Source organism: Haemaphysalis longicornis, unplaced genomic scaffold (genome assembly GCF_048455015.1).
Source record: "Haemaphysalis longicornis isolate Haplotype H1 unplaced genomic scaffold, Haemaphysalis longicornis Haplotype H1 scaffold_2, whole genome shotgun sequence".
NCBI classification, from domain to species: domain Eukaryota; kingdom Metazoa; phylum Arthropoda; class Arachnida; order Ixodida; family Ixodidae; genus Haemaphysalis; species Haemaphysalis longicornis.
Window position 1 is genome coordinate 114301884 of NW_027526295.1, and position 13477 is coordinate 114315360.

Sequence of the window (13477 nt, forward strand, 5' to 3'; positions counted from 1 at the left end):
ACTGCAGCATACTAGTGCCTGCTCAGCATTATTGGCTGTAGTTGGGCTTGATTTTCGCTTGTGCGTTGCGCATTCTGCTACAATATTACGGCCACCTCGTTATAATTAACAAACCAGTCGGACAAGGCAGTTACGTTGTAGTTACGTTACTTTAGGTAACAATCACCAAACGTTTGCGATAATGAATCGTTGGCGTGTTTCAGCATTTCTAGATTTAAGCATTTACCGCTCTAGTCGCACAGAGGCCGTATATTTACTCTTCGCTCCTAATTTTTTAGTATCATCATTATATATATCACCGACTATCACTGGAGCACACTTGAGGTTCAGTGACAACAAGTGCTTGCCAGGTTATAATATGCAGCCACACGGAATCTTGGGCGAAAAATTAGGCCCCCGCAGTCAACACAGATTATGGCACGGTGGTGGTTCGGAGTGGTGTTTTTTTTTTTTTTTTTTAATTCCAGACCGACATCACCTTATCGTGACATGTATACTTGCAAAATAAGTAATCTGGTTGTCTTGGTTTTTTTACTTTGTAGGAATACTGTTTACCTCTTAGCCGGGAGAGAACTTCTATCAGGATTGGCCCCTGTTTTAGTTTCGCCAAAAAATTGTTTTTTTGAACACTGTCCTGAGCCCATAGGGAAAGAAAACCGACGCGTTTAACGAAACAAGTATTTCCTGAACAAATGTGACTTGGTTTCTGGAATGGAACGAAACACCCCCGCCCAAGGTACAGCAGTATTCCCCATCCTTCCTAAATCTAGAATCTAATGTGAACATTAACGTCCGTCGCATCAAAAAAAAAAAAAAAACGCATTGCAAAGTATTTAACGTAGTGTAGTATATTCTCTGTCATCAAGCACAGCCACCTCGGCTGTCGCTTCCGTATGTTATCAAGCATCCCGGCGTGGCATTATTCTGCTTAGGAATACGGCATGATAACGTATGCCTCGTTTGGCGTTCGTGCATACTTTTTGAACACGAAAATTGTACAAATGAGTGCTATCAACCACAACAACAACAAGTGTCATTCACAAGGAAACACGGCGAAAAGAGCATGGCCGAGGCGGCCGATCCGGCCGGAAGTCCAGGTATGACGTTTTTCAGCCGGTTTTCGCCCGCGCTACTCGGTCTTCCGGCATCGCGCGGCGAGATGGGGGCGGGGCATCGGGCCACTTTTGTTTGCTCATTGCGCCGCTTCCATCGTATGTATTGCGAAAATATTTCGTACACATGAACTATTCAATGTGTACTTGCTGCTAGTCAACTTTTCTTTTAATTCTAAAACCGCTTCACCTTCCCTTTAACCAAAGGATACCTAAAAGGTAAGTTGTGAATGTGCTTTGGTTTGTGCATGTTTTGGTTATAGTGTGGTACCGCTTATAGTGCAGATTTTTGTGGCTCCCGAGACATACGCTATAAGCGGTCTACACGGTAGTTCAGTACCGCTTATAGTGCGGATCTTCCTGGCTCCCAAACATGTTATAAGTGGTCTACACTGTAGTATGGTTGCCTACGACAAAGTCAAACCAGAAATCAGTTTGTAGCTATCATGTATAGTTTTCCAATTAGGAATGCATCCTCCTAATGCTGTTATGAATGCTGCTAGGAGGGGCCCTCGAAGCAATACAGCTCCTCCCCACCTTCCTGCAACACCACCAACATGGGGACCAGCTGAAGGGGAGTGCGCAGCTGCACTGCCAAACAAGTCCGACCAATCACACTGCACTGGAACCGCAACTTGCTTCGTAAGCGCCACACCGAGCTCTACGGGCCGGTCAAAACAAAAGCCTATGAACAAAAGCCATCCTTTGCCTCCGGGAGACCTACACGCTCCGAGTGCAATGCTGCCCAAATGTTGCGTTTCGTACAGCAGCGCTGCCTGCTTGCGGGCTGCCCTGACAGCAACAGCACACACAACCCCGGCTGCGCAAGAGCAGCTACTATGTACATAAAGAACCCCACCCCGCATACTCTGGTTGATCTCTCCAGCTTCCAGAGTGAACACGTGGAATGCGTGGCCACCACCACACGCACGGGAGCCATGGAGATGACCGTGGTGAGTGCCTACGCGCCCCCCAACCAAGACTGGGCCCAGCTGAGCTGTGTGCTCCGTCAGTGCTCTCTGCATGCACAACAAGATTCAGACGTGTACGGAGATCTGAACGCACACTGCGCAAACTGGGGAAGCAGGCGCGCGAACAAGCGGGGCAGATTGCTTGCAGATGCAATCGCCACCTGCAGGTTTGCCCACATTAGACACCAGGGAGACCATCTTCGCTAAAAGAAACAAGCGGCAGTCATGCATTGATGTCACCTTTGTCTCGGACCACTGCACATACGGCTGGCGGCAAGCTCAGGGGGCTCGGATCACAAGCCCATCCTTATCTCCCCAGAAGTAGCAGGGACAGAGTGTGGAGACACAGGGACACAGTGCAACCCGCCTGCACAGCGTGGTGCACTGGAAGCAATTCCACGAGCTGCTGGACGAGCACCAAGAGGCCGAATTTCTAGACGCCCTCATCAACTCCCTCAGGGCAGCCACAAAAACAGCACGAGCGGCCCCATTCCAGCCCATGCTACACCTGAAACTTTTAAATCTGCGCACCACGCCCTCCGCACTAGCAATGCCGCGGCCTGGACAGCTTCCAACCGGCTCGACGCCGTACTGCGCCGGCACACTAAGCAGCTGCGCCGAGAGAGTTGGGCTTCCATCTGCTCCTCTACGAAAGCGCCACGGGCACTGCAAGGGCGTGGCGGCTGCTGCACACCCTCACCAAGCCTCCTTCACCCGGCAGACAGCCCCTCCTTTCCCAGGCCATCACGAGAGGGAAAATGGGGGCCCCGTAGTTGGGACCCATTGTTCATGTCTCGAACCTATTTTAGACCCCACAAAACAATTTTTTGGGGGGTCACGGACATAATATTTAGGACCTTAAGCACACGAGTTTCACAAAGGTAGTCATACAGTGACTAACGATTTCTCTATTTTACTCTTGTGTGCAGCCGGAGCGGCTGTTTCTGAAGATGGGTCGCTTCAGCCAACATCCAGCATGCAAGCATTTGAAGTTTGATGTCGAGAAAGGACAGTCTGTATGTCAGATTGGAGGCCGTCCGACCAGGTTATCGGGACAGCACGCTGCTAACCTTGAACATCACGTGCAGAGGAATCACCATACAGAATGCCAAGCCCCAGCCCCGGAGAAGCCGTTGTGCAGAAAATCTTTGCAATGGTCTGGCAGTGAGCAGGTTCTCCGACTAGGGACAGGCAACGAAATGAAGCAGACAAAACTCTCGCACAAAGTGGACAGCAGCGCTGGTGTAAGCGCGAACACAACCGGAGAAGCCATCACGAATGCTTGCATCGAATTGGTCACTATGAATGGTCGACCATTTAGCACGATTGATGACTGTGGGTTTCGAAAAATCATTGACCACCGCACCTGCACTGCACATTTCCATCTATGCAGACGATGTTGCGCTGTGGTGCACAAAGCCCAAGGACAACAGGGGGATCGCGCAAGACGTGATGCAACACACCCTAACTGCATTGTGGCCAGGCTTCACATATCAGCCTGGGCGTGTCACCCTCAAGAACAATGGCACTGTTGTGCCCCCCCCCACGACAGGACAAGTGAGCAGAACACCGCCCCTCACCCTCTGTGGTGACGCCCTGCCCTGGCAGCGCAAAGCAATGCCTGGGAGCAACCATCGACCACCATCTCTGCTGGCGTCCCCACGTGAAAAAGGTGCTGTTTCAAACCACAATGGCACAGCAGGCTGTGCACAAACTGGTTGCAGGTGTGCGTGGCTGCTTGCCCGAGCTGGCCGTGTGCATCTACCAGGCCACTGGCACCAGCCGCATCATTTATGCACTCCCGCAGGCAATAGTCACCCCTGCCAACTTGCCCCCGATGGCCCTGCGCTGCTCTCGCGGTTCTGGAAAAGCCCGCATTCGCACCCAGCCAAGCTCCTAAACATCTCTGAAGAGCTAGTTGACAACGAGGAGCCCCGCATCGACTCGCCCCCGCATCGCGATGCAGCATTCCACATCGCCACCACCATCCCTGGCGTCCGCAGCAAACACACCACCCTGCCAGCGCACTGCAGCAAGAAATAGCCTATCTGCTGCCCGAAAAATATGAGGGCCCAGTGCAATTTTCCACAGATGGCTCCATGCTCCCAGCCCGCCGAAAGCCGCAACCGCCGCATGCGTCACACCCCAACTGGGTGTGGCAGAGCACCGCAAACTCGCCTTCACCTCCAGCTCAACAACAGCCGAGCTGTTCGGGCTGCACCTCGCGGCGGACCCACTCGCAGATTACACCGAAGCACAATGGGCCATTATTCTGTGCAACAGCAGAGCCACTCTCCTGCGCCTAAAGAAGCCGCAAGAACGTGGGCCCCTCCTGCAGCAGCTGGCCCGAAAGCTGCGCAACTTGAAAGGAGAGGGGCGCGATACCTCCCCGCACCGGCTGCCCTCGCACGTCGGCCTGGAGGAGGACAAGAGGGCCAACAGCCTCGACAAAGCGACCCACTGGGGATGAGCGAGTTGAATGTAAGCTCACCCTCAGCTGGGACTGGCTCCCGGATCTTCGCTGGGACGGGGCAGGCGAGGCAGTGCACCGGGCATTCTTGGGTGTTTCGGTAGCGGCCACTTAGTAGCGGCCACTTATGCTGGGCTCGAGTCCTTGCGGAGATCCAGGTACTGGTCTCAGGCACACGTGGACAAGATCAGTGTATGGGCAGGCTCCTTCACTGGGTCCCCCTCATTTCTTCTTGATTTCGTGGACGCGGTGCAATCCACATCGCCCGATACTGCGTTTTTTTTTTTTACAATCAGCTTGTCCACCAGATTGGAAAAAGAGTGGAAGTAGCACGTGGTCTCGAATTCCTCGACCAACACAATGCGAAAAAATTGCGGGAGGATTTCGATGGCCACAGGGATGATGTGGTCTGCACCGTGATCGCGGACATCGAAAAAGAGGTGAGTGTCCGCGGAACAGACGCCAGATTGGCAGTCTCGAGGCTTTCGACGTGCTTTCGATGTCTGGGGGTCCGAGGGGGTGGGACGGAGAACAGGTTATTCAGCAGGGGCGCTGTGATGAGGTAGAGGACAGTGCTGGCGTGTGCATTGGACAAGGCGTCGACGACGACGACGTTCAACAGTTTAACGTGGACAATCACCTTGTGGGGGTATGTGCCGCCTAGGTGTCCTGGCCGCCTAGGTGTCGCCACCAGGGAACTGGCCAAATAGCCGGTAAGAAAAAGTGACATCGGAGAAGAAGAGGAGGAGAGATGGGGACGAAGCAGGGGTGGATTCCGAGGACTCGAGATTCGGACGGCTAGCCGCAAGATGCGGTAGCCATTGTCTTCCGAGGCCGTCACCGAGGATGCCCGGAAACGCAGCCAGTTAGGCTGCAGTGCCAGCCGTGCCTGCAAGCTGGCTGTCGACTACCGAGCATTAAATCGCCGGATCGACTGGACGACGTGTTGGTTCCCGTGTCAACCACCAAGAGATCACCGACAACTGTGACAATAGCAGCAGCACCGGCTGCATCGACAGTGCCAGTGCACGTGAGACATTTGATTATTACCGTTTCGTGTTGGAAGTAAACTTGGACGTGTTTTTTTTTGTTTTTTCGCCTTAGTACAACTGTGTTTAGGGTTGACTTCAGTGACGCATTCACTTTGCGACTGTAACATCCGTCTCATTACCTAGTGCCATTTCAGTAAATGTTCATCTCCGTCTCGTACGCCCTTCTCAAGCGCCTGTCTCGTTTGTGCGACGTGAATCCCGGGGTCTTAGCCACCAATACCATCACAGGCGCGAATGGGTCCAGGGTGATGCCCCCCTTTTCAAGGGCAAGGAGCAGCGAGTTCGTCAGACTCTGGCAAAATGGTTTCAGTCTTGGGTGATGTCTATGAAGTGAGACGGGGCAGGCAGTATGCTTTTCACCACTTACAGAAACGACCCGGTACACTGGGGGCCTCCCCCCCCCCTGGCCAGTCTCTCGACGCTCTTAGTGGTCTGTTTCCCACCCTGGACAAGACTGCCTTTGGAACCAAAACCATTGCCGGCGTGGCAGCTCTCACATACGGCAGCATTAATGAATTGCTCAAGCCTGGGAATGCCTGCCACGCAGCCATAAAAGAGGAGACGAAGACACGATCATATCCACACCTATGGACACGTTCGTCAAAACCTGCTATGTGTTGGATTTTCTCGGGAAACCTGGGTTCCTGAATTCCACCATCTCAAGACCCAAGTTGCTCACGACGTTCTGCGAGTATTTTGTGAAACACTACTCAGCCATCAACGCGTCCAAGTTCGACCACAATGTCCCTAAATGGCTACTTCGTGCCATTTGGGATGAGCTGGCTACGGCCCTCCTCAGTGGCATAGACCCTGGGTGTGCGGAGGCAGCGGACATTTGCTTACAGCTTGCCTCCGAGCTCGACGACTTGGTCATCGTGGAAGTGCTGGGAGTGCACATCAAATACCAGAAAGGTCTTCTCAGCGGGTGGCGGTCCACATCACTAGTGGGGTCTTTGGCTTCCACCCTTTGCTGCGAGAGTTACGTCCAATCGCTAGAATGTTCTGAATGCGACATGCCGGCTGGGACAGTGGGATACATCGTGTAAGGCGATGATATTATCCTCTACTCGTAATCAACAGACCTTGCTGACTCAACTGAGTGCACGAGGGCTCTTGGGGTCAATACACATGCGTCCATCCCTCGAAGACCAGCTCCTATTGGTCGGCAGAGCAGAGGCCGCGTCCATGGCACTCGGATTCCCCTGAGCCGGAGTCCGGGCCTCCTCTCTCCAACCCCCTCTCCTTCTAAAGGCCAATAAATTGCGTTCCACCCCCAAAGCGGCCCTTTCGCTCGACACGCCCGTCTCCGAGGCTGCTACCAAGATGGACGAGGCAAGACCCTGCACTTGCTCACACTTACCTCAGCTTTCTTCTCTCTTTCTAATCACTTTCCTCTTCCTCCCTACCTGCTCTCTTTCCAACTACTCTCACCCGTCCTTTTCTTCATCTCCCCCTTCTCGTCTTCTCCATTCGACCCGTTAAGGTGTCAGCTCCACGCCAGACACTGACTGGCCTCTATCTCCCCACCCCAAACCCCCGACAATCACTTCTTCTTCTGTTATGAATTCATCCGACTAAGTAGTGCAGCCTTAATTAAAGGGCTGATTAAGTGAGTCATGAATGTCTCCTACTAATCGGTTCATCTCTTACTTAAGGAACTAATCAACCGAGTAGCATTTCACCCACAATATGCTCAATGTGTCATTTGCACCATGTTGTCTGCTTTTTCTCCGCATCATGTAATACCAATTTAAGCCCAATTATCATTTCATTATAATTAACGAGGTACGATGGCGCATTCACGCAACTTCCGGCGTCTGAAAGCAACGCTCGTGCTAACTGCCACAAGAATCGGTGCATGCCCAAAGCCCTCGTTTCGGAATGGTTGAAGATGGCAGGCCAACCAGGTTGCAGCTAAGTCAGCAGCAATCGATCGTTTTCGTCTGCGCATTTCGGGGTGACTTGAAAGGTGATGCGCGCATTGAAAGAACACTGCCTGGTGCAATCTCCTGAATCCTGAGCAGTAATGTTGAGTCTCTTGGATGTCTGCTTGAATAAGCAATTCAATGGCCACTTCCGATGGATGGACAACGAGTGGATTCCTTCTATGCCGGACGCTTTGAATAAAGTCTTTTCTATCTCTCTCTCTAATAGCGTCGCATTAGCCCCATAGGGGGCGCGTAAAACGGCTGTCACCACCAATATTGACCCAGTCACCACAGCAATAGCAGCAGCATTGCTCAAGAAGTGCTGCATGTTATACTCCACACATCTTTTCGCAACGGACGACTACCTCTGAGAGTGCGAGAGGGTGGAGTCAAAGATGATGCTGACGTGCGATAAGACAGTTGTGCGTGAACCTTGTCTAACGGTGCATAAACATAGTTGCACCACCTCTCGGACACTTTGAAACGCGAGCAATGTCAATAAGTTCGCGAATATCATACACCTTCGTATGCCTGTGCATTTTTGTCTACAGACTGTCGCTCACCAGTTAGCAACCTTTCCACGCGTAACTTGCGCCTTACCGCCAGGAGGAACAGTGGGAGCCATCAGCATAGCCAACAAGACCACCCCGAATGCAGAGGAATCAGCAGCTCCAGGGTGAAGCCAGATTTTCCTGCAGCATAAGATCAAGCATCAGCAGGATTTCCGGCAAGATCAGCAGCAGCACGTCTGTGAGGTAGCACCGAAACTGCAAGCACGAGAGAGAGACACAAAAATGTAGCAAGGCCGACCCTTGCACTTTCACGGCCATGCTTTCTTGGTCCTATTGTGCACTCTACCACCATTAGGTCAGCCAAGGTGGACCTCACAAGACGCTACCACAATCACCACAAAAAAGAAAGAGAGAGAGGGAGTTGTACACATCCCACTGATTGAAGGAAAAGCACCGTATTCTTGGGTTATGCGACCACTCTCTGCTCCCCAAAATATGAACGTAACGCACTAGACGGTGAATAAAACTGAAGGAGCAACATCTGTGCAGTTCAAACCCAGTTTTGCGAAGCCAACGGGGAAGGTTACAACTTCCACAAAAGAGAGACCTCTGGAAAATATAAAAACGTGCGACCATTTTGGGTAAGCCACGAATTGCTACCATAAGCACCTTACTTGCTTAACGCCAATCTGAAGCACAACAAACAACAAGCTGGGTTTGTTTGCAAGTACAACATCCCATGAAATGATGCCCCAGCATGCTCCCTGTTGCAGCAATTCAGTGGGTGCAGTTTCCATTGAAGGCAAGGAGCTTTCAGCAAATTTGCATTGACCTACGCCCCCACACACCATGCCACTGCTTACACGCAATGCAGCTCTCCCTACCAGACAGAGTGCTTCAATGAGAGACCCAAAGGCATGAGTGTCCCCATTGGTGACTACGCGTAGCTCACGGGTATGTGCCCCACAACCCATCTGGCACAGGAAAGTTGGTTGACTGTCCTAGGGTTGCGTCTAGTTTTCGTCTTTGGCTGTCAGGCACATAAAGCTTGCTACAGCAGTTTTGCAGCTCCTTTAGCTGCCTGTTTTCTTCAGATACGTCTCGCAAAATTGGGTTGGGCGGTCAGTTTAATTATAAAGATCGATTTCAAAAATACGCGAATCACAAAATAAATTATTCACGCAGTTTTAGAATTTGTAAAAAAAAAAACGTTTCAACCATGTAAAGCAAACGGACAATTTGACGAGTGCATTCCTCGCACTGATACGTTCAGAAACGCCACGGATCACCGAATACAATCGCTAGCTCAATCCTCTTACAACTTTCAGCGACATAACGCAACACTACACGCTATCCAGATGCACTTACCTGCCAGGAGCTGATTCAAGAAGTCAACCTACGTCAACTCCAAACAAACACGTTCCCACGCCCCACAAGACTACGTCACCCACGCCACACTCTATACGCTACCCTACATCACATGGTCTGGGAATGCCAGAATAACCCAGACTTGAATCTAACTCCCAGTCCTACCTACAAACAGTAGGAGTGTGACCTTGCCAACTCTGACTCGAATAGGTAGCTATGGCAGGCCAAAAGGGCAAAGACGGTGGGTAAAACCAACGGAGTCCTGGACTGAGGACCTCCCCAACCAACTATCTCTTCAGACGAATGAAGTTTCCCTTCTCCTTAATGCCGCTTTGCCCAACACTGTATGCTCTGCCCAAGAAGAAATGAGCAAAAATTGTTACCGCAAGCTTTAGTCAACGTACAACACAAGCCTAACCAGCCATTCAGCTACTACAAAAGGAATGCACCAATGACCAATAGGTTAGCACGCAAGCCAAACAGTGACACCACCCCCTTCACACAGGTTTTTGAAGATGGATAAGGGCTCGTATAAGGTGCAAAGAAAAGGTTCAGACTGAATTCCTCCGAAAATTGCCCGAAGGATGGCTTTAAACAGTACTTGTGCACATGACAGAGGGATATCCAACTTGTCTCGCAACAAATCAACAAGTTTTTTGTAATACAAACGGTTTATTTTTGAGAGTTTCCTGCCCACCCCTAACCATCTCCAGATAACATCAACGACCCCTACAAAACAAAAACATCCTTTTTTTCTTTAAAACTGCAACATCTCATGAAATCTTTTCCCAAAATTCTTTTCAACGTGCTAATTTGCCTTGCTTTTTAGGTGTAGGAAGACAATTTTTTGTTGCCCCAAACTCCCCTTCTTAAGTATACATTTCAACACACTAAAACTGAAATGAGCGAATTCTATTTCTGAGGCTGAAAAGTTAGTTCTACATCATATACCCCGCTGACAGTGACAACTACAGACCTGCAAGTAGCGTACTTGACCATACCACTCATTTCCAAAAAAGACTGCGATGCAAACAACACCATCAGCCCAAAAAAGCTGTCATTCCCTACCCAGACTGCCACCCCCCCTCTATACTCAAGTACAACTCAAGAACGACAACAGAAAAGAAGCCAGTGTCAAAGAGTGCGTTACTACAAGCATTTTGAACGCCACATGAGTCGTTACTGTGATTTTTCACACTTAATGTGCTTATAAACTGCTGCAGCGATGACAAACAAACTATGTGAGAAAAATCTGAAGATGTGACGCACTAAGCGCAATCCCCTTTGAAAACACATGCACGCATTGACATCCAAGTTCGTCGCTTCAGCGGAGTGATGCACTACATGGGCTACAGCCATTCTAAGCTTGTACCTGAGTATAGTTGCTTTGAATGCTTCTCAGTCATGTTCTTCGTAAATTCCCCCTGGAGCAATAGTACACCCTAGCAAACTTCGTCTCATGCCGATATCTTCCCTTCCCATTGTCTCGGTGAGAACACATCAGAAGGGCAACGAGCACTATGTAAACACGGGTGCATGGTCGGTGCACTTTATGCAAGACCCACTCTCCTGCATAAAAAAGCGATCGAATTTCGCCACCAGCCAACAATACAACAATCAGCTTTTGAAACAGGCCAAGTGATTCATAAACGCTTCGAAGAAAAAAAAAAGAGGGGGCAGCCACTACAACAGTTGCTAACCGTGGCAAAGCAAAGTGCAAACAAAGCAAAAAAAGCCCCTCATCACACCCAGTTGTGCCAGCAGACCGGAGTGACAGGCAATCAATCATCCCCACAGAAAGGACGACGTAGTACGTTTCACAAGCCCCCCTTACGCCCTCGGTTCGTCAAAACACCGCTGCTCAATTAGCGAAGAACTCAATAGAAGCGCAGTTCCAGCCGACAGTGAGAGTTAGCTCAGTGAACTAGAAGAATCACAACCGAGGTGTAAGCGAAAAAGAAAAGAAAAGATGTTGATCAAACTACATCACCCACCCCCTTTCTATCCATGTTCCTCAAACGTTTTCCATCAAGGCACCAGCAGTTCTCAGTCAAATTTCATAGTCCCCAAGCCAGCTTGCGTGTTCTTTCTGCTAAGGGACAAAGAACACGCAGTCATTTTTTGAGCCGCAAGACTGCAGACGCAATGCTGCGGTTAGACACAAGGTCTAAAAGCTATTCTACGGTAAATGCCCCTTTCACCAAAGAAGCGTTCTTGTCGTACTTGTAGTTGCCTGCTCAATAAAATCGCTCGTGACTTACTCAAAACAATGGTTACCCTCCCCTAGAGGTATCAGCTATGCACCCAACCTTCATGTCGATGGAGACAAATATTCCAGCTGTAAATGGGAACTGCACAATGTTATCACTAATGCAAAGATAAATGTCAAAACAGACTCCTGGTTACAGAGCTTTGGCGTGGGGGCACTGTAACAGCGGGCATGTCCAAAACACAGTTTGCTGCACCAACAAGCAACTGCTCCTGCGACAGGTGATGTATTTTTGTTCACCCCACTGCAATCTTCCGAAACAGGGCAATTTTTACTGTGCAGAGCACTTTATGGAATCGCCTCGTTGTCGTAGCTTGCTAACGGTCAATCTCAAGCAGCTGCCAGAATCAAGCGGTGCAGTGAGATAACGGACACAAGTAGAGCCTGGTGTAGCGTCGTCAGGGGGTCACGCTGAGCCATCAAAAACCACGCGGTTTAAATAGTCATAACTGTCCGAACCTTGTGAACCACTGGCGCTTGTCATACATCTCCCCGTGGTTTAGAGCAAAGAAAACAGCAGGTACATTTCAGGCAAAATCTGTGTGTATAACCGGCAGCCCCCCCCGTTCATTTAGTTAGGAACGCTCGTTGGGTTGCTTTTTACGATAGTAAGTGAAAAAAGCGGCCGCACAAGAAAAAAATGGCATGTTCGAAATGCCGCAGAAAGGCTCCAGGCGCACAGAAAAAATGATGCGATCGAAATGCTGCAAAACAGCTCCAGCATACGAAACGTAAGCAAGCACAAAAAGAACAGAACTCCCGCTGGCGCAGTTTCAGGCAGGGGGCACACGAGCACTGCCAAGGAAGGAAATTTGAATTGCATATTCACCAAAAGAGGAGTGATACCGGGCAGCAAAGAGCGTGATGGGCGGTAGCAGTGAGCGGATAACGGTGCCACCACCCATTACGGCAAATCACTGCTTTTCACTTCCACCAGCTTTCACATTGAGTGGAACGAACGGCTTTAATTTTTTATACACCTTGGTGCAATTTCAGTGGAGGTTAAAGCTCCAGTCTGAGAACAAAGGACTGAGAACAAAGTCTGAGAACAAAGGCTATGTACAAAGGACTCGAGAAAACGTTCATACTGCCACAGCCGATCCTCCCACGACAGCCTCAAAGGGAAGAGCCACCAAAACAGCCTCCACCGCCGAACCACATGGCACAAAGGAACTCCCCCCCCCAGGAGCCAAGTCTTGATCTCCGTCAATGTCCTGCAACACACAATTACGAATCCGCATGCAGTTAGTGCAGACGAAGACCCAGAAACACATGGGCTGCTCAGATTGAATACCACTGGCACCAAGAAAAACACCGTATACTACCTCGCCACCAAAAACCAAAAAATTCACAGGACGTCTGAAAGAAATTTCTATCCCCTCAGCTCAACTTTTCAGAGGACAATGTCTACTAGCCCACAGTCCACGCATATACTCAGCGGTGGCTTTAACATCATCCTGGAGCCAGTTGTGACGGTGCACTGAAGAGTTCCATGTGATACGAATCGGCCGCATTTCAAAGGAAGCGCCAACCGATTTTTGTTGATTGTATAATCCTTATCCCCAAAGAAAGCGCATCACCAAAAAAACAACTTGAACCGAAAAAGCTTTGCTGGTATTGCACTAGAACATATGAAAGTGAAACTTAGATCCACCAGCCTCGCCAGAGTTAAGTATGCTGCCAAAAAAGATTCTGCCACCCACCTATCTGCACACAAGAATAAATAAATACTGTACAAAACACGACTCAAACTAACCCAATGACAAATGACCTATTTATGACTTTTTCTATGCAA

At 50.0% G+C, this 13477-nt stretch overlaps 1 protein-coding gene across 3 annotated transcripts in view; it reads right to left on the reverse strand.

Moving 5' to 3' along the window:
• LOC144169120 (uncharacterized) overlaps positions 1–13477 on the reverse strand; it is a 69997-nt gene that overhangs the window by 46691 nt on the left and 9829 nt on the right. For 2 of the 3 annotated variants that reach the window (XM_077698147.1, XM_077698145.1), the window contains exons 3-4: positions 12771–12896; positions 8134–8225 (exon numbers count right to left, since the gene is read on the reverse strand). In XM_077698147.1, the coding sequence (XP_077554273.1) occupies positions 8134–8164 (31 nt within the window). In that variant the 5' untranslated portion in view covers positions 8165–8225; positions 12771–12896. The remainder of the gene's footprint in view (positions 1–8133; positions 8226–12770; positions 12897–13477) is intronic. The other variant, XM_077698146.1, reaches the window with a different exon arrangement.